General features: G+C 44.6%; 1 protein-coding gene across 2 annotated transcripts in view; it reads left to right on the top strand.

Moving 5' to 3' along the window:
- Positions 1-27578, top strand: part of LOC124004843 (5'-nucleotidase domain-containing protein 3-like) — a 36986-nt gene extending 9408 nt beyond the window's left edge. Inside the window, exons 7-15 of one of the 2 annotated variants that reach the window (XM_046313682.1) lie at positions 9664-9724; positions 10296-10398; positions 10902-11003; positions 11215-11296; positions 11399-11485; positions 11600-11740; positions 17483-17547; positions 17848-18118; positions 26636-27578. In XM_046313682.1, coding sequence (XP_046169638.1) covers positions 9664-9724; positions 10296-10398; positions 10902-11003; positions 11215-11296; positions 11399-11485; positions 11600-11740; positions 17483-17547; positions 17848-18112 — 906 coding nt within the window. In that variant the 3' untranslated portion in view covers positions 18113-18118; positions 26636-27578. Of the gene's footprint in view, positions 1-9663; positions 9725-10295; positions 10399-10901; positions 11004-11214; positions 11297-11398; positions 11486-11599; positions 11741-17482; positions 17548-17847; positions 19744-26635 lie in introns of those variants that run through there. The other variant, XM_046313675.1, reaches the window with a different exon arrangement.

Raw genomic sequence — 27578 nt, 5'->3', positions numbered from 1 at the left:
ACCATAGTGCCCTCAAAGCTCATCACTAAGTTAAGGACCCTGGGACTTAACACCTCCATCTGCAACCGGATCCTGGATGTCCTGACGGGCTGCCCCCAGGTGGTAAGGGTAGGCAACAACACATCCGCCACGCTGATCCTCAACGCGGGGGCCCCTCATGGGTGCATTCTCAGTCCCCTCCTGTACTCCCTGTTCACTCATGACTGCATGGCCAGGGATGACACCAACACCATCATTGTTTGCTGATAACATAACAGTGGTAGGCCTGATCACCGACAACAATGAGACAGCCTATAGGGAGGAGGGTCAGAGACCTGACCATGTGGTGCCAGGACAACAACCTCTCCCAACCTCCCCCTGATTGTGGACTACAGGAAAAGGAGGACCGAGCACGCTTCCTTTCTCATCGATGGGGCTGTAGTGGAGCAGGTTGAGAACTTCAAGTTCTTTGGTGTCCACATCACCAACAAACTAACATGGTACAAGCACACCAAGACAGTCGTGAAGAGGGCACGACAAAACCTGTTCTCCCACAGGAGACTAAAAAAGATTTGGCATGGGTCCTCAGATCCTCAAATGTTTTACGGCTGCACCACTGCCTGGTATGGCATCTGCTCGGCCTCCGACCGCAAGGCACTACATCTGGTAATGCGTACGGCCTAGTACATCACCGGGGTCAAGATTCCTGCCAACAAGGATCTCTACACCAGGCGGTGTCAGAGGAAGGCCCTATAAATTGTCAAAGACTCCAACCACCCTATTCGTAGACTGTTCTCTCTGCTATCGCACGGCAAGCGGTACCGAAGTGCCAAGTCTAGTTCCAAGAGGCTTCTAAACAGCTTCTACCCCCAAGCCATAAGACTCCTGTACAGCTAGTCAAATGGCTACCCAGACTATTTGCATTGTCCCCCCCCCACTTCTATGTTGCTGCTGCTACTCTGTTATTATCTATGCATGTACATATTACGTCGATACCGGTGCCCCCTGTATATAGCCCGCAATTGTTATTTACTGCTGCTCTTTAATTATTTGTTATTCTAATCTCTTTTTTTGGGGGGGGGGCTATTTTCTTAACTGCATTGTTGGTTAAAGGCTTGTAAGTAAGCATTTCACTGTAAGGTCTACACTTGTTGTATTCGGCACGTGAGACAACGTTTGATTTGATTGTCTGCTTTCCACCAGACACTGGGAAATTAATTCACCTTTCAGCAGGACAATCTACACTGAAGTTGCTTACCAAGAAGTTGCTTACCAAGAAGACAGTGAATGTTCCTGTGTCCGAGTACAGTTTTGACTTAAATCTGCTTGAAAATCTATGGCAAGACCTGCAAATGGTTGTCTAGCAATGTGCAACTAATGTGACAGAATTGAACAATTTTGAAAATAATAATTGGCAAATCCAGGTGTTAGATTTGACTTATCCAGAAATATTCACAGCTGTAATCACAGCCATAGATGCTCTACAAGGTTTTGACTCAGGGGTGTGAATACTTATACTACCAGGTAAAAGTTTGGATACACCTACTCGTTCCAGGTTTTTATTTCCTTATTTTTAATATTTTCTATATTGTAGAATAATAGTGAAGACATCAAAACTATAAAATAACACATGGAATCATGTTGTAACCAAAAGTGTTAAAGAAATGAAAATATATTTGAGATTCTTCAAAGTAGCCACGCTTTGCCTTGACAGCTTTGCACACTCTTGGCATTCTCTCAACCAGCTTCATGATGTAGTCACCTGGAATGCATTTCAATTCACAGGTGTGCCTTGTTAATTTGTGGAATTTCTTTCCTTAATGCCAGTTGTGTTGTGACATGGTAGGGGTGGTAGACAGAAGATAGCCCTATTTGGTTAAAAGACCAAGTCCATATTATGGCAAGAACCGCTCAAATAAGCAAAGAGAAACAACAGTCCATCATTACTTTAAGGCATGAAGGTCAGTAAATACGGAACATTTCAAGAACTTTGAAAGTTTCTTCAAGTGCAATCGCAAAAATCATCAAGCGCTATGATAAAACTGGCTCTCATGAGGACCGCCACAGGAAAGGAAGATCGAGTTACCACAGGCACACCTCACCATCAACTGTTCAGGGGAGCCTGTGTGAATCAGACCTTCATGGTCAAATTGCTGCAAAGAAACCACTATTAAAGGACAGCAATAATAAGAAACTTGCTTGGGCCAAGAAACACAAGCAATGGACATTAGACCGGTGGTAGTCCAAATTTGAGATTTTTGGTTCCGACTGCCATGTTTTTGTGAGACGCAGAGTGGGTGAACGAATTATCTCTGTGTGTGTAGTTCCCACTGAAGCATGGAAGAGGATTTGTGACGGTGTGGGGGTGTTTTGCTGTTGACGCAAGCAGTAAAATTTAATTTAAAAAACAGATTAACTTTATTGAACAGTGGGGACTGTGAAGTAACAGAAACATTGGCACAGACACATGCATACACACACACACAATAACATGCACACTATACAGTGGGGCAAAAAAGTATTTAGTCAGCCACCAATTGTGCAAGTTCTCCCACTTAAAGATGAGGCCTGTAATTTTCATCATAGGTACACTTCAACTATGACAGACAAAGTGAGAAAAAAAAATCCAGAAAATTACATTGTAGGATTTTTATGAATTTATTTGCAAATTATGGTGGAAAATAAGTATTTGGTCAATAACAAAAGTTTCTCAATACTTTGTTATATACCCTTTGTTGGCAATGACAGAGGTCAAACGTTTTCTGTAAGTCTTCACAAGGTTTTTACACACTGTTGCTGGTATTTTGGCCCATTCCTCCATGCAGATCTCAAAATCAAATCAAAATTTATTTGTCACATACACATGGTTAGCAGATGTTAATGCGAGTGTAGCGAAATGCTTGTGCTTCTAGTTCCGACAATGCAGTGATAACCAACCAAATTATGAAATTTTAATTCCAAATTACAACATTTTCAGACAAGATAGAACTACCAAAAGGGGCGGTGTTGCAATCTACTGCAAATATAGCCTGCAGAGTTCTGTCCTACTATCCAGGTCTGTACCCAAACAATTTGAACTTCTACTTTAAAAAATCCACCTCTCTAAAAACAAGTCTCTCACCATTTCTGCCTGCTATAGACCACCCTCTGCCCCCAACTGTGTTCTGGACACCATATGTGAACTGATTGCCCCACATCTATCTTCAGAGCTCGTGCTGCTAGGCGACCTAAACTGGAACATGCTTAACACCCCAGCCATCCTACAATCTAAGCTTGATGCCCTCAATTTCACACAAATTCTCAATAAACTGACCAGATACCTCCCCAAAGCCTTAAACATGGGCACCCTCATAGATATCATCCAAACCAACTTGCCCTCTAAATAGACCTCTGCTGTCTTCAACCAAGATCTCAGCGATCACTGCCTCATTGCCTGCATCCGTAATGGGTCAGTGGTCAAACAACCTCCACTCATCACAGCAGGCCTTTCTAATCGACCTGGCCGGGGTATCCTGGAAGGATATTGATCTCATCCCGTCAGTAGAGGATGCCTGGTTATTAAAAATAAAAAAAATGCCTTCCTTACCATCTTAAATAAGCATGCCCCATTCAAGAAATTTAGAACCAGGAACAGATATAGCCCTTGTTTCTCCCCAGACCTGACTGCCCTTAACCAACACAAAAACATCCAATGGCGTTCTGCATTAGCATCGAACAGCCCCCGTGATATGCAGCTTTTCAGGCAAGCTAGAAACCAATATACACAGGCAGTTAGAAAAGCCAAGGCTAGCTTTTTCAAGCAGAAATTTGCTTCCTGCAACACAAACTCAAAGAAGTTCTGGGACACTGTAAAGTCCATAGAGAATTAGAACACCTCCCAGCTGCCCACTGTACTGAAGATAGGAAACACTGTAACCACTGATAAATCCAGCATTTTTCTACGGCTGGCCATGCTTTCCACCTGGCTACCCCTACCCCAGTCAACAGCACTGCACCCCCCACAGCAACTCGCCCAAGCCTTCCCCATTTCTCCTTCTCCCAAATCCAGTCAGCTGATGTTCTGAAAGAGCTGCAAAATCTGGACCCCTGCAAATCAGCCGGGCTAGACAATCTGGACAATCACTTCTCAAATGATTGCCTCGCCTGGTTCACCAACTGCTTCTCTGATAGAGTTCAGTGTGTCAAATTTGAGGGTCTGTTGTCTGGACCTCTGTAAGTCTCTATGGGTGTGCCACAGGGTTCAATTCTTGGACCGACTCTCTTTGTATACATCAATGATGTCGCTCTTGCTGCTGGTGAGTCTCTGATCCACCTCTACGCAGACGACACCATTCTGTATACTTCTGGCCCTTCTTTGGACACTGTGTTAACAACTCTCCAGGCAAGCTTCAATGCCATACAACTCAGTGGCCTCCAATTGCTCTTAAATACAAGTAAAACTAAATGCATACTCTTCAACCGATCGCTACCTGCCCGCCTGTCCAACATCACTAGTCTGGAAGGCTCTGACTTAGAATACGTGGACAACTACAAATACCTAGGTGTCTTGTTAGACTGTAAACTCTCCTTCCAGATCCACATCAAACATCTCCAATCCAAAGTTAAATCTAGAATTGGCTTCCTATTTCGCAACAAAGCATCCTTCACTCATGCTGCCAAACATAGCCTTGTAAAACTGACCATCCTACCAATCCTCGACTTCGGCAATGTCTGTTATGCAGCTGAGTGAGGACCCAAAAGCGACTTAACAGAAACTGAGTTTATTAAAGTCCAAACAGAGAAAACATAATCCTCAATCCTTTACAGGAAATGTCCAAACAGGGAAAACATAAATCCTCTTTAGTTGTTAAGGAGAATTGCAGGATAAGCGGCAACAGACTGCAGGTCCCTTCGGGTAGGCGCGGGCCGTAGCGGACAGAGACACCTGCTCACACGCAGCATCTGATGAAAAGGCAAAACACGACAGGACGGAACAAGGACACAGCAAACAAGAATCCGACAAGGACAGAGGCAGAAACCGAGAGAGAAATAGAGACCTAATCAGAGGGCAAAATAGGGGACAGGTGTGAGAGAGTAAACGAGGTCGTTAGGAGAATGAGGAACAGCTGGGAGCAGGAACGGAACGATAGAGAGAGAGAGGGATAGAGAGAGAGAAAGAAACCTAATAAGACCAGCAGGAGGAAACGAAGAGAAGAGAAAGCACAAAGACAAGACAATACATGACAATACATGACAATGTCATTTACAAAATAGCCTCCAATACCCTACTCAACAAATTGGATGCAGTCTATCACAGTGCCATCCGTTTTGTCACCAAAGCCCCATATACCACCCACCATTGCAACCTGTATGCTCTCGTTGGCTAGGCCTCGCTTCATACTCATCGCCAAACCCACTGGCTCCATGTCATCTACAAGACCCTGCTAGGTAAAGTCCCCCCTTATCTCAGCTCGCTGGTCACCATAGCATCACTCACCTGTAGCACGCGCTCCAGCAGGTATATCTCTCTGGTCACCCCCCAAAATCAATTCTTTCTTTGGCCGCCTCTCCTTTCAGTTCTCTGCTGCCAATGACTGGAACAAACTGCAAAAGTCTCTGAAACTGGAAACACTTATCTCCCTCACTAGCTTTAAGCACCAGCTGTCAGAGCAGCTCACAGATTACTGCACCCGTACATAGCGCATCTATAATTTTGCCCAAACAACTACCTCTTTCCATACTGTATTTATTTTATTTATTTATTTATTTTGCTCCTTTGCACCCCATTATTTTTATTTCTACTTTGCATATTCTTCCACTGCAAATCTACCATTCCAGTGTTTTACTTGCTATGTTGTATTTACTTTGCCACCATGGCCTTTTTTTTGCCTTTACCTCCCTTATCTCACCTCATTTGCTCACATCGTATATAGACTTTTTTCTACTGTATTATTGACTGTATGTTTGTTTTACTCCATGTGTAACTCTGTGTTGTTGTATGTGTCGAACTGCTTTGCTTTGTCTTGGCCAGGTCGCAATTGTAAATGATAACTTGTTCTCAACTTGCCTACCTGGTGTGTGGTGCAACGTGGCGTTGGTGGATGGAGCGAGACATAATGTCCCAGATGTGCTCAATTGGATTCAGGTCTGGGGAATGGGCGGGCCAGTCCATAGCATCAATGTCTTCCTCTTGTCTTCCAATGTCTTCCTCTTGCAGGAACTGCTGACACACTCCAGCCACATGAGGTCTAGCATTGTCTTGCATTAGGAGGAACCCAGGGCCAACCGCACCAGCATATGGTCTCACAAGGGGTCTGAGGATCTCATCTCGGTACCTAATGGCAGTCAGGCTACCTCTGGCGAGCACATGGAGGGCTGTGCGGCCCCCCCAAAGAAATGCCACCCCACACCATGACTGACCCACCGCCAGACCGGTCATGCTGGAAGATGTTGCAGGCAGCAGAATGTTCTCCACGGCGTCTCCAGACTGTCACTTCTGTCACATGTGCTCAGTGTGAACCTGCTTTCATCTGTGAAGAGCACAGGGCGCCAGTGGCGAATTTGCCAATCTTGGTGTTCTCTGGCAAATGCCATACGTCCTGCACGGTGTTGGGCTGAAAGCACAACCCCCACCTGCGGACGTCGGGCCCTCATACCACCCTCATGGAGTCTGTTTCTGACCATTTGAGCAGACACATGCACATTTGTGGCCTGCTGGAGGTCATTTTGCAGGGCTCTGGCAGTGCTCCTCCTTGGACAAAGGTGGAGGTAGCGGTCCTGCTGTTGGGTTGTTGCCCTCCTACTGCTTCCTCCACATCTCCTGATGTACTGGCCTGTCTCCTGGTATCGCCTCCATGCTCTGGACAATACGCTGACAGACACAGCAAACCTTCTTGCCACAGCTCGCATTGATGTGCCATCCTGGATGAGCTGCGCTACCTGAGCCACTTGTGTGGGTTGTAGACTCCGTCTCATGCTACCACTAGAGTGAAAGCATCGCCAGTATTCAAAAGTGACCAAAACATCAGCCAGGAAGCATAGGAACTGAGAAGTGGTCTGTGGTCACCACCTGCAGAACCACTCCTTTATTGGGGGTGTCTTGCTAATTGCCTATAATTTCCACCTGTTGTCTATTCCATTTGCACAACAGCATGTGAAATTTATTGTCAATCAGTGTTGCTTCCTAAGTGGACAGTTTGATTTCACAGAAGTGTGATTTGACTTGGAGTTACATTGTGTTGTTTAAATGTTCCCTTTTTTTTGAGCAGTGTATTTACGTCGGTAGCCATGAAGTGCTTTGAAAGGCTGGTCATGGCTCACATCAACGCCATCATCCCGGAAACCCTAGACCCACTCCAATTCACGTTCCGCCCCAACAGATCCACAGACAACGCAATCTCAGTTGCACTGCACACTGCCCTTTGCCACAAAAGGAACACTTATGTGAGAATACTGTTTATTTTCTACAGGTCAGCGTTTACAGGTCACCGTTGTGCCCACAAAGCTCATCACTAAGCTAAGGACCCTGGGACTAAACACCTCCCTCTGCAACTGCATCCTGGACTTCCTGACAGGCCATATCCAGGTGGTAAGGGTAGGCAACAACATCTGCCACGCTAATCCTGAACACTGGGGCCCCTCATGTACTCCCTGTTCACCCACGACTGCGTGGCCAAACACGACTCCCAAGACCATCGTTAAGTTTGCTGACCACACAACAGTGGTATGCCTGATCACCGACAATGATGACACAGCCTACAGGGATGAGGTCAGAGACTTGGCAGTGTGGTGCCAGGACATCAACCTCTCCCTCAATGTGAGCAAGACAAAGGCTGATTGTGATCTACAGGAAAAGTTGGGCCTAACAGGCCCCCATTCTCATTGACGGATTTGTAGTGGAGAGGGTGAAGAGTTTCAAGTTCCTTGGTGTCCACATCACCAACGAACTATCATGGCCCAAACGCACCAAGACAGTCGTGAAGAGAGCACGACAACGCCTTCTCCCCCACAGGAGACTGAAACAATTTACATGGGTCCCCAGATCCTCAAAGTTCTGCAGCTGCACCATCAAGAGCATCCTGACCGGTTGCATCACTGCCTGGTTTGGCAACTGCTCGGCATCTGACGCTACAGAGTGTAGTGCCAAGCTTCCTGCCATTCAGGACCTACATACTAGGCGGTGTCTGAGGAAAGCCCAAAAAATTGTCAACGACTCCAGTCACCCAATTCATAGACTGTTCTCTCTGCTACCGCATGGCAAGCGGTACTGGGGCGCCAAGTCTAGGACCAAAAATCTCCTTAACAGCTGTAATATGTGTGTTGTGGAGAAATGACCAGGCAATAAGTAGATGGGAGTACAGTTAGTTTCCTTTAGTCAAAAAACTTGTGCTCTCCAGCCCCCGGCCCAATAGTGCGCATGTGCATTTCCAATTAGGTGTAGTAACAGAACACAGCTGTAATACATTACTGTTTAGTAACAGCATAGTAACTAATATAAACAGCTGTAGATCACAAATACTACAACAGCTTCTACCCCCTAGCCATAAGACTGCTGAACAATTTATCAAATGGCCACCCAGACTATTTACATTGACACCCCTTCCCCATATGAGTATTATCGATGCATAGTCACTTTACCCATACCTACATTTAAAAATGACCTCGATTAACCTGTATCCCCGCACAAATTGTTAACAGAATTACCCCAAAATCTGTAACAAAAAGACTGCAACTGAATTAGTAGGCACAAACCACAGTTTGGTCACCTGATACTAGCCTCCCTTCCACTGGCATACTGTTATGTTCAGCTCAATGTTTTTTGTTTTGCTTTCTGTCACATGGTGGTCAAAGCAAGAGTGTGAAAACAGTCTGGACAACCTCTCCCTCTCTCTCTTCTCCCTCTCCAGTTAATGTCACCTTTCCCGGCTCTTACTGACACCAACCCATGAGCCCCTTTTAAATTCCATTTCCTCTAATCAGCCCTCTCACCCACTGAGCACTGACTGTCACCAGACGTCCGTTGAAAAGTAATTGAAATTTAGTCCAGATGTGAAACATTGACTGGTTCAGATGTTTATACACCACAGTAAAGAAAAGTAAAGTAGTTTAGTGCAGTAGAGCTCACTATAATTTACTGTACTGAACTATACTCTACTGTGCTATACTGAACTCTACTTTACTGTGCTGTATGTACTGTGATGTCCAAACTTGTGAAACATAGATGTCTATGATTAGTACAGGTATGGTCCAGCCCAGAGCAACCAAATTTGGTCTTGTTTGGGTGCGGAGCTCATTAGAATTAATACTCAAACATGCAAAAGAGGATATATTTTTCTACCTTTTGTGTACCTATTCGGGATATATCACCATGAAGAGAATGATATGCATTTCTGTATTGTACAGATCAGGGACCCATGATGTCATTCTGTTACCGGGTGTTAATCCACTTCTCTTACTGTAGCTCAATAATCAAAATAGATTTTTGGTCATATCATAAACTGCAGGAGATTTTACCATCATTCTGTTACCAAACTTTCCAACTGCACTGTTCTTCGAGTAAATGTGTTTTTGTAAAATGTTGTATGGTTTGTTGAACTTTATTTCTGTCCCTCTCACTGTTTGTAAAGTGCTGTATTTTGTGAAAAAGATTCCTCCTGCCACAAAATACTACCATTGTAACATCTCATCCTCTCTTTGTGTTGACAGGCAGCGATAGGAGATGTCCATGTGAAGGGTATTATGTATCGAGCTGTAGAGGCAGATATGGGTAAGGATAACAACGATCTCTGCGTTGTTCTCTAAAATAGTTACTTTATGATCATTGGAAAGAGGGGAGTGTATGCTCTGATTGGGGCAACGCAGTCTGTTATGTTATATGTGGTATCTTTACAAATTATCTCAGGTGTTTGTGCTAATGTATATGAATGTCTGTGAGAATGTGAGGAGAGTTCTACATCAAGTTCATTGCCATTGCTCGTATCTTCAAAGAGATTACTATGAAGTAGTATTATTGTAGTTCCTAGAAAGAATGTATTTTCTGTAGACAATAGCAATCGTCTGACAGTGTAGATCAGTTTTACTATATTTCACCACCCCCTATATCTTTCTCTCTCTCTCTCTCTCTCTCTCTCTCTCTCTCTCTCTCTCTCTCTCTCTCTCTCTCTCTCTCTCTCTCTCTCTCTCTCTCTCTCTCTCTCTCTCTCTCTCTCTCTCTCTCTCTCTCTCTCTCTCTCTCTCTCTCTCTCTCTCTCTCTCTCTCTCTCTCTCTCTCTCTCTCTCTCTCTCTCTCTCTCTCTCTCTCTCTCTCTCTCTCTCTCTCTCTCTCTCTCTCTCTGTAGAGAACTATATTTCCTATGGGGAACAGACTCACGCTGTGTTGAAGAAGCTCTATGAGGATGGCAAGAAGATGTTCCTCATCACCAACAGCCCCTTTGACTTTGTGTGAGTGTCAACTGTCAACCTGTGTTCAGGCGTCTTGTGGTCCTGTGTGGCTCAGTCGGTAAGACTTTGGCACTAGCAAACGGCAGTGTTGTGGGTTCAAGTTCTGAAGATATCACATGCAATACAAAAAAATGTATCACTGTACTGTAAGTTACTCTGAGATTTCCGTCAGTACTGAGCTAGGCTTTACAACCACAACATTTGTTAGATTCACAGGGAGGCTTGACTCAAATCCACTGGTCTAAATCAAAGAGCTTCCATCACCTACTCATGTCATGGTTACAGGAATGTTAGCTACATTCTTGTGAGCTACATTCAGTCCTTACTGTGATGAAATGGCAACGGCTTGAAACGAGACTGATTTAAAAAATGGAACAAACGGTTGATGAACTACCCTCATGAGTGTGCAGATATGTTTGATACTGGCAGAGTGTGCTGTGTGTTCTATATTCTGTTGTGGACTGTGTGAATTCTAATATAACATCTAATATGTGAATTCCCAGGGACCGGGGAATGAACTACATCGTGGGGAAGGACTGGAGAGATTTGTTTGATATTGTCATTGTGCAGGCCGACAAACCAGGCTTTTTCAACGACAGGAGGAAGTAAGTATTGGAACTATATAAAGACCTTTAAACTTCTTATGTCCCTTTTGGTCTCCACAGGGTACCTACATAAAGACTTCATGTCACATTCATAAGCAGTACATAAGCGTTCCATAAATGGTTATGTCAGCAACCGCAAGTTGAAGTCCTCATGAAAGTAAGTACTCTTCAATTAAAGTGTTAGCGAGTTTCTACCTCTGTCCCATCCTAGGCCCTTCAGACGAGTAACAGATAAAGGGGTGCTGCATTGGGACAGGATTCACAAGCTGGAGAAGGGGAAGATCTATAAACAGGTACAGGACAATTCAATGTAGCTATTGAATGTGAGTTTAAACTCCTTTGTGGGGTCTGGAATTATTTCATTTTTCTTTGATACAGGTATGTGTTTGTTTCAGGGAAACCTATATGAGTACCTGAGACTCACTGGTTGGAGGGGGTCCAAGGTGCTGTACTTTGGAGATCACATTTACAGTGACCTGGCTGTAAGTGCTACAACAAGCAGTCATTCAAAGTGACAACATTTCCACATACAGTACAAATACAATGTACGTCATCAAAGTAACTGGTTATTTGCGGTGTTATGCGTCTCCCCGTAGGACCTGACTCTGAAGCACGGCTGGAGGACAGGAGCCATCATCCCAGAGCTGAGGAAGGAGATCAAGATCATGAACACTGAGCAATACGTCCACATGATGACCTGGTTACAGGGCCTGACTGGACTCATAGAGCACATGCAGGTAGGTGGGGGCGGGGAGAGGTGTGTGTGGGGTGTGTTGAATACGGAGTACATCCACCTAATGACCTGGCTACAGTTACTTTTGGATTACTTTTGCCTTAAAATATCCCCCTCCCCCCCAGAGGATGTTGGGGCCACTATTTCAACATAGTTTTCTGTCCAATAGATGAAATGCACATTTAGCTTCCACCTGCAAAGAATGACGAGGGCTGTTTATACAGTGCCTTGCGAAAGTATTCGGCCCCCTTGAACTTTGCGACCTTTTGCCACATTTCAGGCTTCAAACATAAAGATATAAAACTGTATTTTTTTGTGAAGAATCAACAACAAGTGGGACACAATCATGAAGTGGAACGACATTTATTGGATATTTCAAACTTTTTTAACAAATCAAAAACTGAAAAATTGGGTGTGCAAAATTATTCAGCCCCTTCACTTTCAGTGCAGCAAACTCTCTCCAGAAGTTCAGTGAGGATCTCTGAATGATCCAATGTTGACCTAAATGACTAATGATGATAAATACAATCCACCTGTGTGTAATCAAGTCTCCGTATAAATGCACCTGCACTGTGATAGTCTCAGAGTTCTGTTAAAAGCGCAGAGAGCATCATGAAGAACAAGGAACACACCAGGCAGGTCCGGGATACTGTTGTGAAGAAGTTTAAAGCCGGATTTGGATACAAAAAGATTTCCCAAGCTTTAAACATCCCAAGGAGCACTGTGCAAGCGATAATATTGAAATGGAAGGAGTATCAGACCACTGCAAATCTACCAAGACCTGGCCGTCCCTCTAAACTTTCAGCTCATACAAGGAGAAGACTGATCAGAGATGCAGCCAAGAGGCCCATGATCACTCTGGATGAACTGCAGAGATCTACAGCTGAGGTGGGAGACTCTGGCCATAGGACAACAATCAGTCGTATATTGCACAAATCTGGCCTTTATGGAAGAGTGGCAAGAAGATATCCATTTCTTAAAGATATCCATAAAAAGTGTCGTTTAAAGTTTGCCACAAGCCACCTGGGAGACACACCAAACATGTGGAAGAAGGTGCTCTGGTCAGATGAAACCAAAATTGAACTTTTTGGCAACAATGCAAAACGTTATGTTTGGCGTAAAAGCAACACAGCTCATCACCCAGAACACACCATCCCCACTGTCAAACATGGTGGTGGCAGCATCATGGTTTGGGCCTGCTTTTCTTCAGCAGGGACAGTGAAGATGATTAAAATTGATGGGAAGATGGATGGAGCCAAATGCAGGACCATTCTAGAAGAAAACCTGATGGAGTCTGCAAAAGACCTGAGACTGGGACGGAGATTTGTCTTCCAACAAGACAATGATCCAAAACATAAAGCAAAATCTACAATGGAACGGTTCAAAAATAAACATATCCAGGTGTTAGAATGGCCAAGTCAAAGTCCAGACCTGAATCCAATCGAGAATCTGTGGAAAGAACTGAAAACTGCTGTTCACAAATACTCTCCATCCAACGTCACTGAGCTCAAGCTGTTTTGCAAGGAGGAATGGGAAAAACTGATATAGACATACCCCAAGCGACTTACAGCTGTAATCGCAGCAAAAGGTGGCGCTACAAAGTATTAACTTAAGGGGACTGAATAATTTTGCACGCCCAATTTTTCAGTTTTTGATTTGTTAAAAAAGTTTGAAATATCCAATAAATGTCGTTCCACTTCATGATTGTGTCCCACTTGTTGTTGATTCTTCACAAAAAAATACAGTTTTATATCTTTATGTTTGAAGCCTGAAATGTGGCAAAAGGTCGCAAAGTTCAAGGGGGCCGAATACTTTCGCAAGGCACTGTACATATTCACGAATATGGGAATTTCCACGTGGAGTTGATAAACATCAACAAATAGGGTACTGACAGTTGTCAGTGTAGCTAGCTAGCATGCTAACGTTTTCTAGCTAGCTAGCTATCTTGCTAACCTTCTCCCTAGCTAATATTATGTTTGTTTTTTTACTACGCCATATTCAAAAGATTAGCCAACTGGCCCTATGGCTGGTCCTGGAGCTGAATCTGACATAAAAATTGATTTAGGCCATCCCTGGCGAAGTTCACCCTATCTTTTTCCAAGATGGCGTAGCAGTGCAGACGTGGTTTGTCGTCCTCATGTAATTTTTGTATTTTTCGTCTTTTTTTTTTCAATTTATTTTCAATCTCAATATACCTTCCGGTAACCCGCCTCACTCAATGTGATATGGATCCGATATTTTTTTAGACCTTATAGCCAGAAACACCATCAAAAGCTAACCAGCTAATTAGCTACTAGCTATTTGGTCATTGTCAGCCACTGCTAGCGGCCTTTACCTTCTGCAGAGACACCAACTGTTTTTTAGCCTGGATAATACTTGCCAGCCTACCAATATTGGACTGTTCTCTCCACTACAATGCTGGATTCCTGCCGTAAACACTGGACCATTACTCCTGATCATCACCGCTAGCTAGCTGCCACCAAGTGACCCAGCCCCGAAGCTAGCCCTGAGCCAGGTCCACCTCCCAACCTACTCAGTGATCACTCGGCTACACAGCTGATGCCTCCCGGACTCTACCCCAACACAGCTAGAATCCACTACTCCACCGGATCCTTGCCGTAAGCTCTGGACCTTTGCATCAGATCATCGCTGCTAGCTAGCTGCTTCCGAGTGGCTATAGTGGCTAACACCCCTGCCCTGAAGCTAGCACCAGTTAGCCGTGAGCCAGGCAATGACTACAACTACAATACCTCTCTCACCATCTGGCCTGGACCCTTTGTCGACACGGCGCCCCGCCATACCACCATGACTGGTCTGCCGATGTAACTCCATCCGCTGTGCCCTCAACCGGCCTTTGCCGGACGTCGGAGCAGATGCTTCTACTTACCCCAGCCTGCTAACTTTAAGCCCTCGTGCTAGCGTAGTAACGACTTCCCTGCGGCTTCCCTGTTCCATCTATTGCTGTTCACTGGACCCTATGATCACCGGGCTACATAGCTGATGCCTGCTGGACTGTTCATTAATCACGGTACTCCATTTAGTTTATTTTTTGTTTATCTGTCGGCCCCAGCGTCAAACTCAGGCCCTGTGTGTAGTTAACCGAACCTCCCTGCCCATTCATCGCCATTTTACCTGTTGTTGTCTTAGCTGTTGTCTTACCCGTTGTCGTCTTAGCTAGCTCTCCCAATCACCACCTGTGATTGCTTTTTGCCTTGTCTCTCTCAAATGTCAATATGTCTTGTATACTGTTGTTTAGGATAGTTACCATTGTCCCACTCAACATACAACAGATAACTCCTTTGTCCCACCTCCCACACATGCTGTGACCTCACCCAGCATAACTAGTGTGTCCAGAGATGCAACCTCTCTTATCATCACTCAGTGCCTGGGTTTATCTCCACTGTACCCGCACCCAACCATACCCATGTCTGCGCATTATGCCCTGAATCTATTCTACCACGCCCAGAAATCTGCTCCTTTTATTCTCTGTCCCCAACGCACTAGATGACCAGTTCGTATAGCCTTTAGCTATACCCTGATCCTACTCCTCCTCTGTTCCTCGGGTGATGTGGAAGTTAACCCAGGCCCTGCGTGTCCACAGGCACTCTCATTTGCTGACTTCTGTAACCGAAAAATACTTGGTTTCATGCATGTTAACATCACAAGCCTCCTCCCTAAGTTTGTTTTACTCACTGCTTTAGCACACTCCGCCAACCCTGATGTACTTGCCGTGTCTGAATCCTGGAAGGCCACCAAAATTTGGGAGATTTCCATCCCCGACTATAACATTTTCCGTCAAGATAGAACTGCCAAAGGGGGAGGAGTTGCAATCTACTCCAGAGATAGCCTGCAAAGTTCTGTCATACATTCCAGGTCTATGCTCAAACAGTTTGACCTTGTAATTTTAAAAATTAATCTCTCCAGAAATAAGTCTCTCACTGTTGCCGCCTTTTATAGACCCCCGTCAGCTCCCAGCTATGCCCTGGACACCATATGTGAATTGATTGTCCCCCCATCTATCTTCAGAGTTCGTTCTGTTAGGTGACCTAAACTGGGATATGCTTAACACCCCGGGAGTCCTACAATCTAAGCTAGATGCCCTCAATCTCACACAAATTATCAAGGAACCCACCAGAGGTACACCTCTAAATCTGTAAACATGGGCACCCTCATAGATATTATCCTGACCAACTTGCCCTCCAAATACAATCAGGTTCTCAGCGATCACTGCCTCATTGCCTGCATCCGCTATGGGTCTGCGGTCAAATGACCACCCCAAACGCTCCCTAAAACACATCTACGAGCAGGTCTCCACCTCTATGCAGACGACACCATTCTGTATACATCTGGCCCTTCTTTGGACACTATGTTAACTAACCTCCAAACGCGCTTCAATGCTATACAACACTCCTTCCGTGGCCTCCAACTGCTCTAAAATGCTAGTAAAACCAAATATATGCTTTCCAACCGTTCACTGCCTGCACTCGCCCGCCCGACTAGCATCACTACTCTGGACGGTTCTGACTTAGAATATGTGGACAACTACAAATACCTAGGTGTCTGGCTGGACTGTAAACTCCTTCCAGACTCATATTAAACATCTCCAATCCAAAGTTACATCTAGAATTGGCTTCCTATTTCGCAACAAAGCCTCCTTCACTCACGCCGCCAAACATACCCTCGTAAAACTGACTATCCTACCGATCCTCGACTTCGGCGATGTCATTTACAAAATAGCTTCCAATACTCTACTCAAAAAACTAGATGCAGTCTATCACAGTGCCATCTGTTTTGTCACCAAAGCCCCTTATACCACCCACCACTGCGACCTGTATGCTCTAGTTGGCTGGCACTCGCTACATATTCATCGCCAGACCCACTGGCTCTATGTCATCTATAATTCTATGCTAGGTAAAGCTCTGCCTTATCTCAGCTTACTGGTCACCATAACAACACCCACCCGTATCTCATTGGTCATCCCCAAAGCCAACACCTCCTTTGGCCTCCTTTCCTTCCAGTTCTCTGCTGCCACGAATTGCAAAAATCTGCTGAGACTTATATTTCCCTCACTAACTTTAAACATCAGCTATCTGAGCAGCTAACCAATCGCTGCAGCTCTACATAGCCCATCTGTAAATAGCCCACCCAATCTACCTACCGTATCCCCATATTGTTTTTATTTACTTTTCTGCTCTTTTGCACACCAGTATTTCTACTTGCACATCATCATCTGCTCATCTATCACGCCAGTGTTCATTTGCTAAATTGTAATTACTTCGCTACTATGGCTTATTTATTGCCTTACCTCCTCACACCATTTGCACACACTGTATATAGACTTGTTTACGCTTGTTTATTCCATGTGTAACTCTGTGTTGTTGTCTGTGTCGCACTGCTTTGCTTTATCTTGGCCAGGTCGCAGTTGTAAATGAGAACTTGTTCTCAACTAGCTTACCTGGTTAAATAAAGGTAAAATTATTTGTTTTTAATTTAAAATATCTTTGACTTTTTGTATTTTTTCACAAACATCCTTTCTGAATTCAAAAGTAATCCAATAATTAATAATCTAGTTTTTTTTAAGTATCTATAATCTGATTACAATATTTTTGCTGGTAATGTACTGATTACACTTAGTTTGTAATCAGTTACTCCCCAACCCTGTCCCTACTTCCCAGCTCCACAGATATATATTCTCAGTATGTATGTAAACAGTTACACAGTATGTCTTCTTCTCCCTCCGTTCCAGGTCCACAGAGACCCAGCGTCGCAATCTGTTGTCCAGGAATGGATCAAAGAGAGAGAAGCCATGAGGTACCATGGGGAATTACTTTTAATGTGTATGAACCTTTCAAGAGAAGCATTATGTAATTTGTAATGAGTCCTCTTATTTGTTCAAAGTCTAGAAGTTATGCTATAGATATTTTGATAATACTTTCTTTGAAAGGCACCTTTAGTACATAAGGAATTCATAACACATTTATAATCTACATAAGAATTCCATATGAATGTAGCTACCCTTCAAATAAAGTCTTAACGATATTTTCCTTGACATGCAATGCAAATGAACACTGTCACTTGATAACATATCTTACGTGTTTTATCATACAACAGATCGCAGACTAAGGACATCTTCAACAGCCAGTTTGGGAGTCTCTTTCGAACGTACCACAACCCCACCTACTTCTCCCGCCGCTTGTCTCGTTTCGCTGACATCTACATGGCCTCCCTCAGCTGTCTGCTGAACTATGACTTCCAGCACACCTTCTTCCCTCGCCGGACCCCCCTGCAGCACGAGTCACCCTTCTGGCCCGAACAGACCAGCGCCGGAGCCCTGAAGATGCCCTTCATACCCCACAGGACCACCACTGAAGAGTAGAGGGAGGTAGGGATCAGTGTAACACCCCATCCGGACCTGCTCAAAGTAGAGGGGGACGGGTTTCATTGCGACACACTCCGCCCGGACCTGGTCTGGACACAGAGCTCTCTGTGGGCCCTATTCAGAGTTGAGATTAGTGTGCACAACTCAGTTTTGCGCCGATCATTCATTCCTTCGTGTAAATTGGAGACTGCCACAAAATTGTAAGTTAAGTGCGTTGTCTTCAAGTCAGAATACTGTCCTGAGATGGGTTCTGGACATGGCTGACTTGGACTTCAACCGTTCATTACATATTTAGGGCATGTGGACTGTAACCTAAAGGCCATTCACTAGATACTGTACATACTCTATCTCATATGCTGGCTTTTTCACAATAACTTATATTGCTGCTCCTCTTTAAAATCTTGTCACGACATCTCACTATTACACGTGTAGGTTTCATCTATCTATAAAGATTTAGGACGTTAGATAATATACAGTAAGTATATACCCTCTTTAATAGTTCTGCAATGTTTCAATGCAATTCTATTGTCATTAAGAGAACCACTAACAGTAGAGTTGCTTAGTATAACAAACACAAAGTATTAAGTTTGATGAATGTGCTTGACAGACATACAGTATGTAACCAAATGGACATTTACTTAGATCAGCAAACTTTCACTTTCATCCAAACAAGGTCAAAATATGTCATTGTGATCTCTAATTTCTTAGTAAATATGTGTGGGTGTGAGAGAGAGCGCAAGAGAGTATAATTGTCCGTACAGAGTGAATAGCGTTTATTTTATAGCAGTCTTTAAAGACGTCGGGCCAAGACATGATATGTGCATTATCTGTAACATTCATGGTAATCATATATTTATGTAAATGTATGATATGCACTTGTATAGTTAGTTACCTGTGTATTAAGATGCTGTTGGCCTTTTTAACTATATACAGTATCTGTAAAAAGTTGGTTATAAAGGGGTAATAAGGGATGACCACCTAAAGCAGGTGGTCTCTGAACCTGTAAGCACAGAGAAACACAGACTCCTGATATTATCTAGCACAGGAGTTTTGTGTGATGTTGAATTGTTTGAAATGATGACTTGACATTTTCAAAGACATGCCTTACGCGTCTGTCACTAGAACTGCACTGTAGATCATATATTAGTGATGCTTTAGTTTAGAATATATATATTATTCCCTGGTAATAAGGGAGATAGGCCTACCCTAAAATCATATTTTTCACAAAGGCTTTATTGTTATTAGTAGTCCTTACTAGTTCAGGTACTAGCCACATTAATAGCACTCCGACACAACCGACATAACTGTCAGTTTATTTTTCATAGAAAAGGGTAATATGCTGTATTTCATTGACAAATGTTTCATCGTCCAGTGTTGCGTGGCTATCTTTTTGTTTGTTTTCTTAAACATTGTGCTTTAAAAAGTATAAAATGTAAAAGTGTGTTTAAATCATTTACTTTGCATTAAAATGTTCAGATATTAGATTTATTTGTTTTTGGGGGAAACGAACAAGAAAATGACATTGTTTATGATCATCGATGAGGCTTAATGTTTTAGAAATCTATTGTTTGATATATACAGTGTGGTCTGAAATGATTGACATCCTTGATAAAGATGAGTAAAAATGACTTCATAAAATAAGTTATTAAATTCAAATACTGAGCTATACTGAACAAAAATATACATGCAACAATTTCAAACTGAGTTACATAAGGAAATCCGTCAATTGAAATAAATTTCTTAGGACCTAATCCATGGATTTCACATGACTGGGAAAACAGATATGCATCTGTTGGTCTCATAACTTTTTTGTAAATGTAGGGGCTTGGATCAGAAAACCAGTCAGTATCTGGAGTGACCACCATTTGCCTCATGCAGCGCAACACATTTCCTTCGCAATGAGTTGATGTCACGCCTTGGTCATTGTATTTTGTGTTTTTGTTATATGTTTGGGTAGGCCAGGGTGTGACATGGGTTTATATATGTTGTGTTTCGTATTGGGGTTTGTAGTAATTGGGATTGTGTATGATTAGGGGTGTGTCTAGTTAGGCTTGGCTGCCTGGGGCGATTCTCAATCAGAGTCAGGTGCTTGTCGTTGTCTCTGTTTAGACAGCCTGACTTTTGCGTTGTATTTTGTGGGTGATTGTTCCTGTCTTAGTGTTGTAGTCACCAGATAGGCTGTAATAGGTTTCACGTTTCGTTTGTTGTTTTCATATACAGTTATTTCATGTACCGCGATTATTTTCATTAAAGTCATGAGTAACCTACACGCTGCATTTCGGTCTGACTCTCTTCATACAACAGACGAACGACGTTACAGAATCACCCACCACTCACAGACCGAGCAGCGTGTGAACTGGCAGGATCTGAAGGAGGACGTTATGGACAGCAGAAGCATGGAGTATACGATGTGGGAAGAAATCGACAGGTGGGCGGCCGACCCAGAGCGAGTGCAGGAGCCCGCCTGGGATTCGCTTCAGCAGTGCGAAGAGGGCTACAGGGGAATCGAGTCAAAGAAAAAGACACGCCGGAGAAAACGGAGAGGCGCTGGTTTAAACAGGCAGCGACAGCTGGAGCAGCAAAGGGAGGATTAATTATTTGGAGAATGGACATGGGAAGACGTGTTGGATGGTAAAGGTTGTTACACTTGGGAGGAGATATTGGCCGGAAGAGATCGCCTCCCATGGGAACAGGTGGAGGCACTAAGGAGAGCAGAGGCAGCGGGAGATAGGAGCCGACGATACGAGGGAACACGGTTGGCAAGGAAACCGGAAAAGCAGCCCAAAAAAATTATTGGGGGGGAGCTAGAAGGGAGAATAGTTATGCCAGGTAGGAGACCTGCGCATACTCCCTGTGCTCACCGTTGGGCTAGAGAGACCAGGCAGGCACCGTGTTATGCTATGGAGCGCACAGTGTTTTCAGTGCGGGAGCATAGCCCGGTGCGGCACATACCATTTCTTCCTATTGGCCGGGCTAGAGTGGGCATCGAGCCAGGTAAGCTTGGGCAGGCTCGGTGCTCAAGAGCTCCAGTGCGCCTGCACGGTCCGGTTTATCCAGAGCCACCTCTACACACCAGTCTTCCGGTAGCAGCTCCCCGCACCAGGCTTCCTGTGCGTGTCCTAGATCCAGTACCTCCAGTTCCAGCACCACGCACCAGGCCTCCAGTGCGCCTCGCCTGTTCAGCGCAGCCAGCGCTTTTCTCCTCTCCTGCGCTGTTGGAGTCTCCCGCCTGTTTAGCGCAGCCAGAGCTTTTCTCCTCTCCTGCGCTATCGGAGTCTCCCGCCTGTTTAGCGCAGCCAGAGCCTTTCTCCTCTCCTGCGCTGCCGGAGTCTCCTGTCTGTCCAGCGCCGCCAGTGCTCCCAGTCTGCCCAGCGCCGCCAGTGCTCCCAGTCTGCCCAGCGCCGCCAGTGCTCCCAGTCTGCCCAGCGCCGCCAGTGCTCCCAGTCTGCCCAGCGCCGCCAGTGCTCCCAGTCTGCCCAGTGCTCCCAGTCTGCCCAGCTCCGCCAGTGCTCCCAGTTTGCCCAGCTCTGCCAGTGCTCCCAGTCTGCCCAGCGCCGCCAGTGCTCCCAGTCTGCCCAGTGCCCCCAGTCTGCCCAGCGCCGCCAGTCTGCCCAGCGCCGCCAGTCTGCCCAGCGTCGCCAGTCTGCCAGGATCCGCAGAAGTGCCAGTCTGCCAGGATCCGCAGAAGTGCCAGTCTGCCAAGATCCGCCAGAAGTGCCAGTCTGCCAAGATCCGCCAGAAGTGCCAGTCTGCCAAGATCCGCCAGAAGTGCCAGTCTGCCAAGATCCGCCAGAAGTGCCAGTCTGCCAAGATCCGCCAGTCTGCCAAGATCCGCCAGTCTGCCAAGATCCGCCAGAAGTGCCAGTCTGCCAAGATCTTCTAGATCGGCCAGACAACCTGAATCATCCAGTTCCACCAGCCAGCCAGGATTTACCGGAGCCTACTACCTGCCTGAGCTTCCTCTCAGTACTGAGCTTCCTCTCAGTACTGAGCTTCCTCTCAGTACTGAGCTTCCTCTCAGTACTGAGCTTCCTCTCAGTACCGGGCTTCCCCTCAGTACCGGGCTTCCCCTCAGTACCGGGCTTCCCCTCAGTACCGGGCTTCCCCTCAGTCCTGGGCTGCTTCGGTCCCGAGCTGCCCCTCTGTCCTGAGCTGCCCCTCTGTCCTGAGCTGCCCCTCTGTCCTGAGCTGCCCCTCTGTCCTGAGCTGCCCCTCAGTCCCGAGCTGCCCCTCTGTCCCGAGCTGCCCCTCTGTCCCGAGCTGCCCCTCTGTCCCGAGCTGCCCCTCAGTTTTGTGGGGATCAGGGTGAGGACTATTAGGCCATGGTCGGCGGAGAAGGTGGATTATCCCAGGACGCGAAGGGGAGGAACTAGGACATTTATGGAGTGGGGTCCACGTCCCGAGCCAGAACCGCCACCATGGACAGACGCCCACCCGGACCCTCCCTATGCTCTTGAGGTGCGTCCCGGAGTCCGCACCTTAGGGGGGGTTCTGTCATGCCTTGGTCATTGTATTTTGTGTTTTTGTTATATGTTTGGGTAGGCCAAGGTGTGACATGGGTTTATATATGTTGTGTTTCGTATTGGGGTTTGTAGTAATTGGGATTGTGTATGATTAGGGGTGTAGTTAGGCTTGGCTGCCTGGGGCGATTCTCAATCAGAGTCAGGTGCTTGTCGTTGTCTCTGATTGAGAGCCGTATTTAGACAGCCTGACTTTCGCGTTGTATTTTGTGGGTGATTGTTCCTGTCTTAGTGTTGTAGTCACCAGATAGGCTGTAATAGGTTTCACGTTTCGTTTGTTGTTTTCATATACGGTTATTTCATGTACCGCGATTATTTTCATTAAAGTCATGAGTAACCTACACGCTGCATTTCGGTCTGACTCTCTTCATACAACAGACGAACGACGTTACAGTTGATCAGGCTGTTGATTGTGACCTGTGTAATGTTGTCCCACTCCTCTTGAATGGCTGTGCGGAGTTTGTGGATACTGTCGGGAAATGGAACACGCTGTCATACACGTCGATCCTGAGTATCCCAAACATGTTCAATGGGTGACATGTCTGAGTATGCAGGCCAGAACTGGGACATTTTCAGCTTCCAGGAATTGTGTACAGATCCTTGTGACATGGGGCCTTGCATCATCTTGCTGAAACATGTGGTGATGGTGGCAGATGAATGGCACGATGGGCCTCAGGATCTCATCACAGTATCTTTGAGCATTTGAATTGCCATCGATAAAATGCTATTGTGCTTGTTGTCTATAGCTTATGCCTGCTCATACCATAACCCCTCCCCCACCATGGGGCATTCTGTTCACAATGTTGACATCGGCACACATCTTGCCCACACGACGCCATACACATGGTCTGTGGTTGTGAGGCCGGTTGGAGGTTCTGGCAAATTCTCTAAAATGACATTGGAGGTGGGTTATGGTAGAGAAATAAAAATTTTATTATCTGGCAACAGCTCTGGTGGACATTCCTGCAGACAGCAATGCAATTGCACCTGTGTAATGATCATGCTGTTTAATCCACTTCTTGATTTGCCACACCTGTCAGGTGGATGGATTATCTTGGCAAAGGAGAAACGTTCACTAACGGATGTAAACAAATTTGTGTACAAAATTTGAGAGAAATAAGCGTTTTGTGTTTATGGAAAATTCCTGGGATCTTTAATTTAAGCTCATGAAACAAACACTTAGTTTTTTTTGTGCATATTGTATGCTAAAAACAATTGCTCAGAAAGATTTTGTTTATCAAGTTAAACATTCTCTCAAAGTTAGGGGTCAAAATTAGTAAGACCCCTGTTTTCAATACCTCCCCTTGCGAGGATAACGACACTGAGCCTTTTTCTAAAATGTTTAATGAGTTGGAAAACACATTTGGACAGATCTTAGACCATTCCTCCATACAGAATCCTCCCAGATCATAGATATCTGTTGTCTGCGCTGATGGACTACCCTCTTCAGTTTAAACCACAGGTTTTCAATTGGTTTCAAGTCTGGCGAGTCATAGGAAAATGTTGATTTTTGTGTCCAATGAACCATTTCTTTGTGGATTTTGAGGTGTGCTTGGTGTTGTTGTTTTGATGGAAGATCCACTTGCGGCTAAGTTTTAACCTCCTAGTAGAGGCAAACTATAAGGGCACAAGGCGAGACCCAGATGCAGACACGTTAGATGGTTTGAGTCTTTGATATTTATTATATCCGCAAGGGGTAGGCAAGAGTGGTCGTGGACAGGCAAAAAGTCAAAACCAGTTCAGAGTTTAGGAGGTACAGTGCATGCAGGCTCGAGGTCGGCACGCAGAATGGTCAGGGCGGCAGGTACAGAGTCCAGAAAACAGGCAGGGGTCAAAACCGGGAGGACTAGTAAAGGACAATAGAAAAGGCAGGAGCACGGGAAAAACATGCTTGTTGACTTGGAACATACAAGACTAACTGGCATAGAGGGACAGGAAACACAGGGATAAATACACCAGGTATAACAAGCAACACCTGGAGGGGGTGGAGACAATAACAAGGACAGGTGAAACTGATCAGGGTTTTACACAACCAGGTTTTTGGCTAAAATATCCTGGTACTGGATAAAGTTCATGATGCCTTTGACCTTAACTAGGGCCCCAGGACAAGTGGAAGCAAACTATTCCCATAAAATCAACCATAACATCATCCACCACCATATTTTACAGGAGGTATGGGGTTCTTTTCTGCTCATGCATTCTCATTTCGACACCAAACCCACCACTGGAGTGTGGCCCAAGAGCTCTATTTTCATGTCATGGCCCCTAGTTAATTCTCAATGAGAATTTACTGTGCCTTCAGAAAGTATTCACACCCCTTGACTTTTTCTACATTTTGTTGTGTTACAGCCTGAATTTAAAATTAATTACATTGAGATTTTTTGTCACTGGCCTAGAATTATTAAGTAAGCATTTTGCACCAAACGTAACACTTTGTATTCAGGACAAAAAGTGAATTGCTGTGACACATCTTTTGCAGTATTACTTCGTGCCTTGTTGCACACAGGAGACATGTTTTGGAATATATTACTCTGTACAGGCATATTCATTTTCACTCCGTCATTTAGATTAGTATTGTGGAGTAACTTAATGTGTTGATGATCCATCCTCTATTTTCGCCTATTACAGCTATTAAACGTTAAATCATGGAGTAACCAAAAAAGTGTAAAACAAATCTAAATATTTTATATTTGAGATTCTTCAAATAGCCACCCTTTGCCTTGATGACAGATTTGAACACTCCTGGCGTTCTCTCAACCAGCTTCATGTGTTAGTCACCTGGAATGGATTTCAATTAACAGGTGTGCCTTGTTAAAAGTTTGGAATTTCTTTCCTTCTTAAAATGGCTTTGAGCCGATCAGTTGTGTTGTGACAAGGTAGGGGTGGTATACAGAATATAGCCCTATTTGGTAAAAGACCAAGTCCATATTATGGCAAGTTCATATACAGGTCTTGAAAATGCAAGTTTAATTTGATCGACTTAACTCAATGTGTTGAATTAATTTCATGGGGGTTTATTCAGATCTTTCTAGTTTTGTGGTTGTGAATCCAGGGCCCATATTCATAAAACATCTCAGAGTAGGAGTGCAGATCTAGGATCATTTTTGCCTGCTAGATCATATTGCTGTATCAATGGAGCCTGGGGATGAGGTCAAGTACATAGACAAGGTTTAGCTCTGTAGTCTATAGTTCAGGACCCCAGGAGGGAAAGCAACTGTGTTCTACTGTATGCTCACAAGTATGTGAATGATGCTAGCACTGTCCTGTTTCTCTTCATCTAGCTGAATAGAAGCTCCACGAGAACAAGTTTTAAAACCTTTTTGTCATAGAAAATGAAACATTTGTGTTTCTTATTGGACAATTCCATGTAGTTACTCCCTTTTTCAGTCTGTTTTCTTCCGGTAGATACCTAATGAACACAACCCTGTTGTGCGGTGTTGTCGTCGTCTTTTTTGTCTTTCTATTCCTCTCCTTCCTCCTCTTCCCCAGCTGAACCATAGTGTGGAGTTGCAGGGAGGGCATCCCAGCCTAGAGGAGAATGAATGGCGGTGAGGATGGTACTGGCCATGATCGGGGCCTTCTTTTTCTGATGGCTTCCCTACACGGCCCTGTCTGTGGTGGTGGACTCAGAGCTCCACATCCCTCCACTGTTGGCTGTCATGCCTTTGTACTTCGCCAAGCCCAGTCCTGTCAACAACCCTATCATCTATTTCCTAAGTAACACGCAGCTATGTGTAGGAGTGCCAGAATAAAGTGAGGACACAGCACATCAATTGAGTTTGTAGATTATTGAAGGAGACTGCTAAATCAGGTCCTTGTGGTCGTAATTCAATTAGGATACAGATTTACATTCAAATGTTGGTTATTAAGTAGATTAGACTCCGTATCAAGATAAACTTGGTATGTCTTGTGTATTGAAGTGTATAAATTGTCTTAAAGTTCTTTACCACAATTCTGTATGTAGTATCTAACAGTTGGTGTCTGTCTGTACTCCCTGTAGTTCTGCGATGCCACTCTAGAGGTCCTCTCCTGTGGGCTCTACATCGCTCATGGCCTGGCAACCGACACCCTCACCATGCACTCAATGACCCTGATAAGCACCGTGGGCACAGGTAGCCGAGGGATCAGCGCCCACAGCAAGGTTTTACCGCTGTGAATCCTCTCTCCTTTGTCTCCTCCATCACTCCACCGGAAACAGAAACAGGCACCTTAGAAGTATCACGTTGGTCTGGGTACATCCGAGTCCCGGCCCCATCAAGGGGGATAGGAGAGAATAGCTTCCTCCTCATCCTCAGGCCACTTAAATTTGTCCCCGTACAAGTCCACTTCAGTCAGTATCAGCAAGATCTCAAGCCACATAAAGTAGTCCCAACCCTGCAATTCCACATCAGTCATCAGCCAAGGCCGCCTCCTCAATGCCACCAACATTGGAATGACTAAAGGACTAAGTCTTACAGTAAGTGTCCAGTGAAAATCTAACTTTTAAAAGTTCATATTCTGTTAACTGATACCCAAAGAATGTGGTTGACCCATCCCATACTCATGTGGCCAAAGCATAAATGGGAGAAAAAACACGTTTAAAAAAAAACATACCTCAATCTTGTATCTCAAACATTTAAAAAATCAGCATGAATATTTTTAATGAACGATATAGGATATATGCCCACACCATTTCAACACAGAAAAACTGTTTTTTTAACATAGTTAATTACCATTGTTTGTAAGGAAAACAATTTCACACGTAGAAAATGGGATCGTGAATTATGTTTGATGTAAATTCCTCTTTGAAAATTATTTTTGATCCTACAGATGTAGGAGCTTAATTTGACCTACAGTTCCAGTCAAACGTTTGGATACACCTACTCATTCAATGGTTTTTCATAATTAAAAAAATGTTTTACATTGTAGAATAACAGTGAAGACATCAAAACTATGAAATAACA

Source organism: Oncorhynchus gorbuscha, linkage group LG02, assembly GCF_021184085.1.
Source record: "Oncorhynchus gorbuscha isolate QuinsamMale2020 ecotype Even-year linkage group LG02, OgorEven_v1.0, whole genome shotgun sequence".
In the NCBI taxonomy this organism is placed as follows: Eukaryota; Metazoa; Chordata; class Actinopteri; order Salmoniformes; family Salmonidae; genus Oncorhynchus; species Oncorhynchus gorbuscha.
Note: the sequence above shows the minus strand (reverse complement) of the source record. Positions and strands in the feature narration are given on the sequence as shown.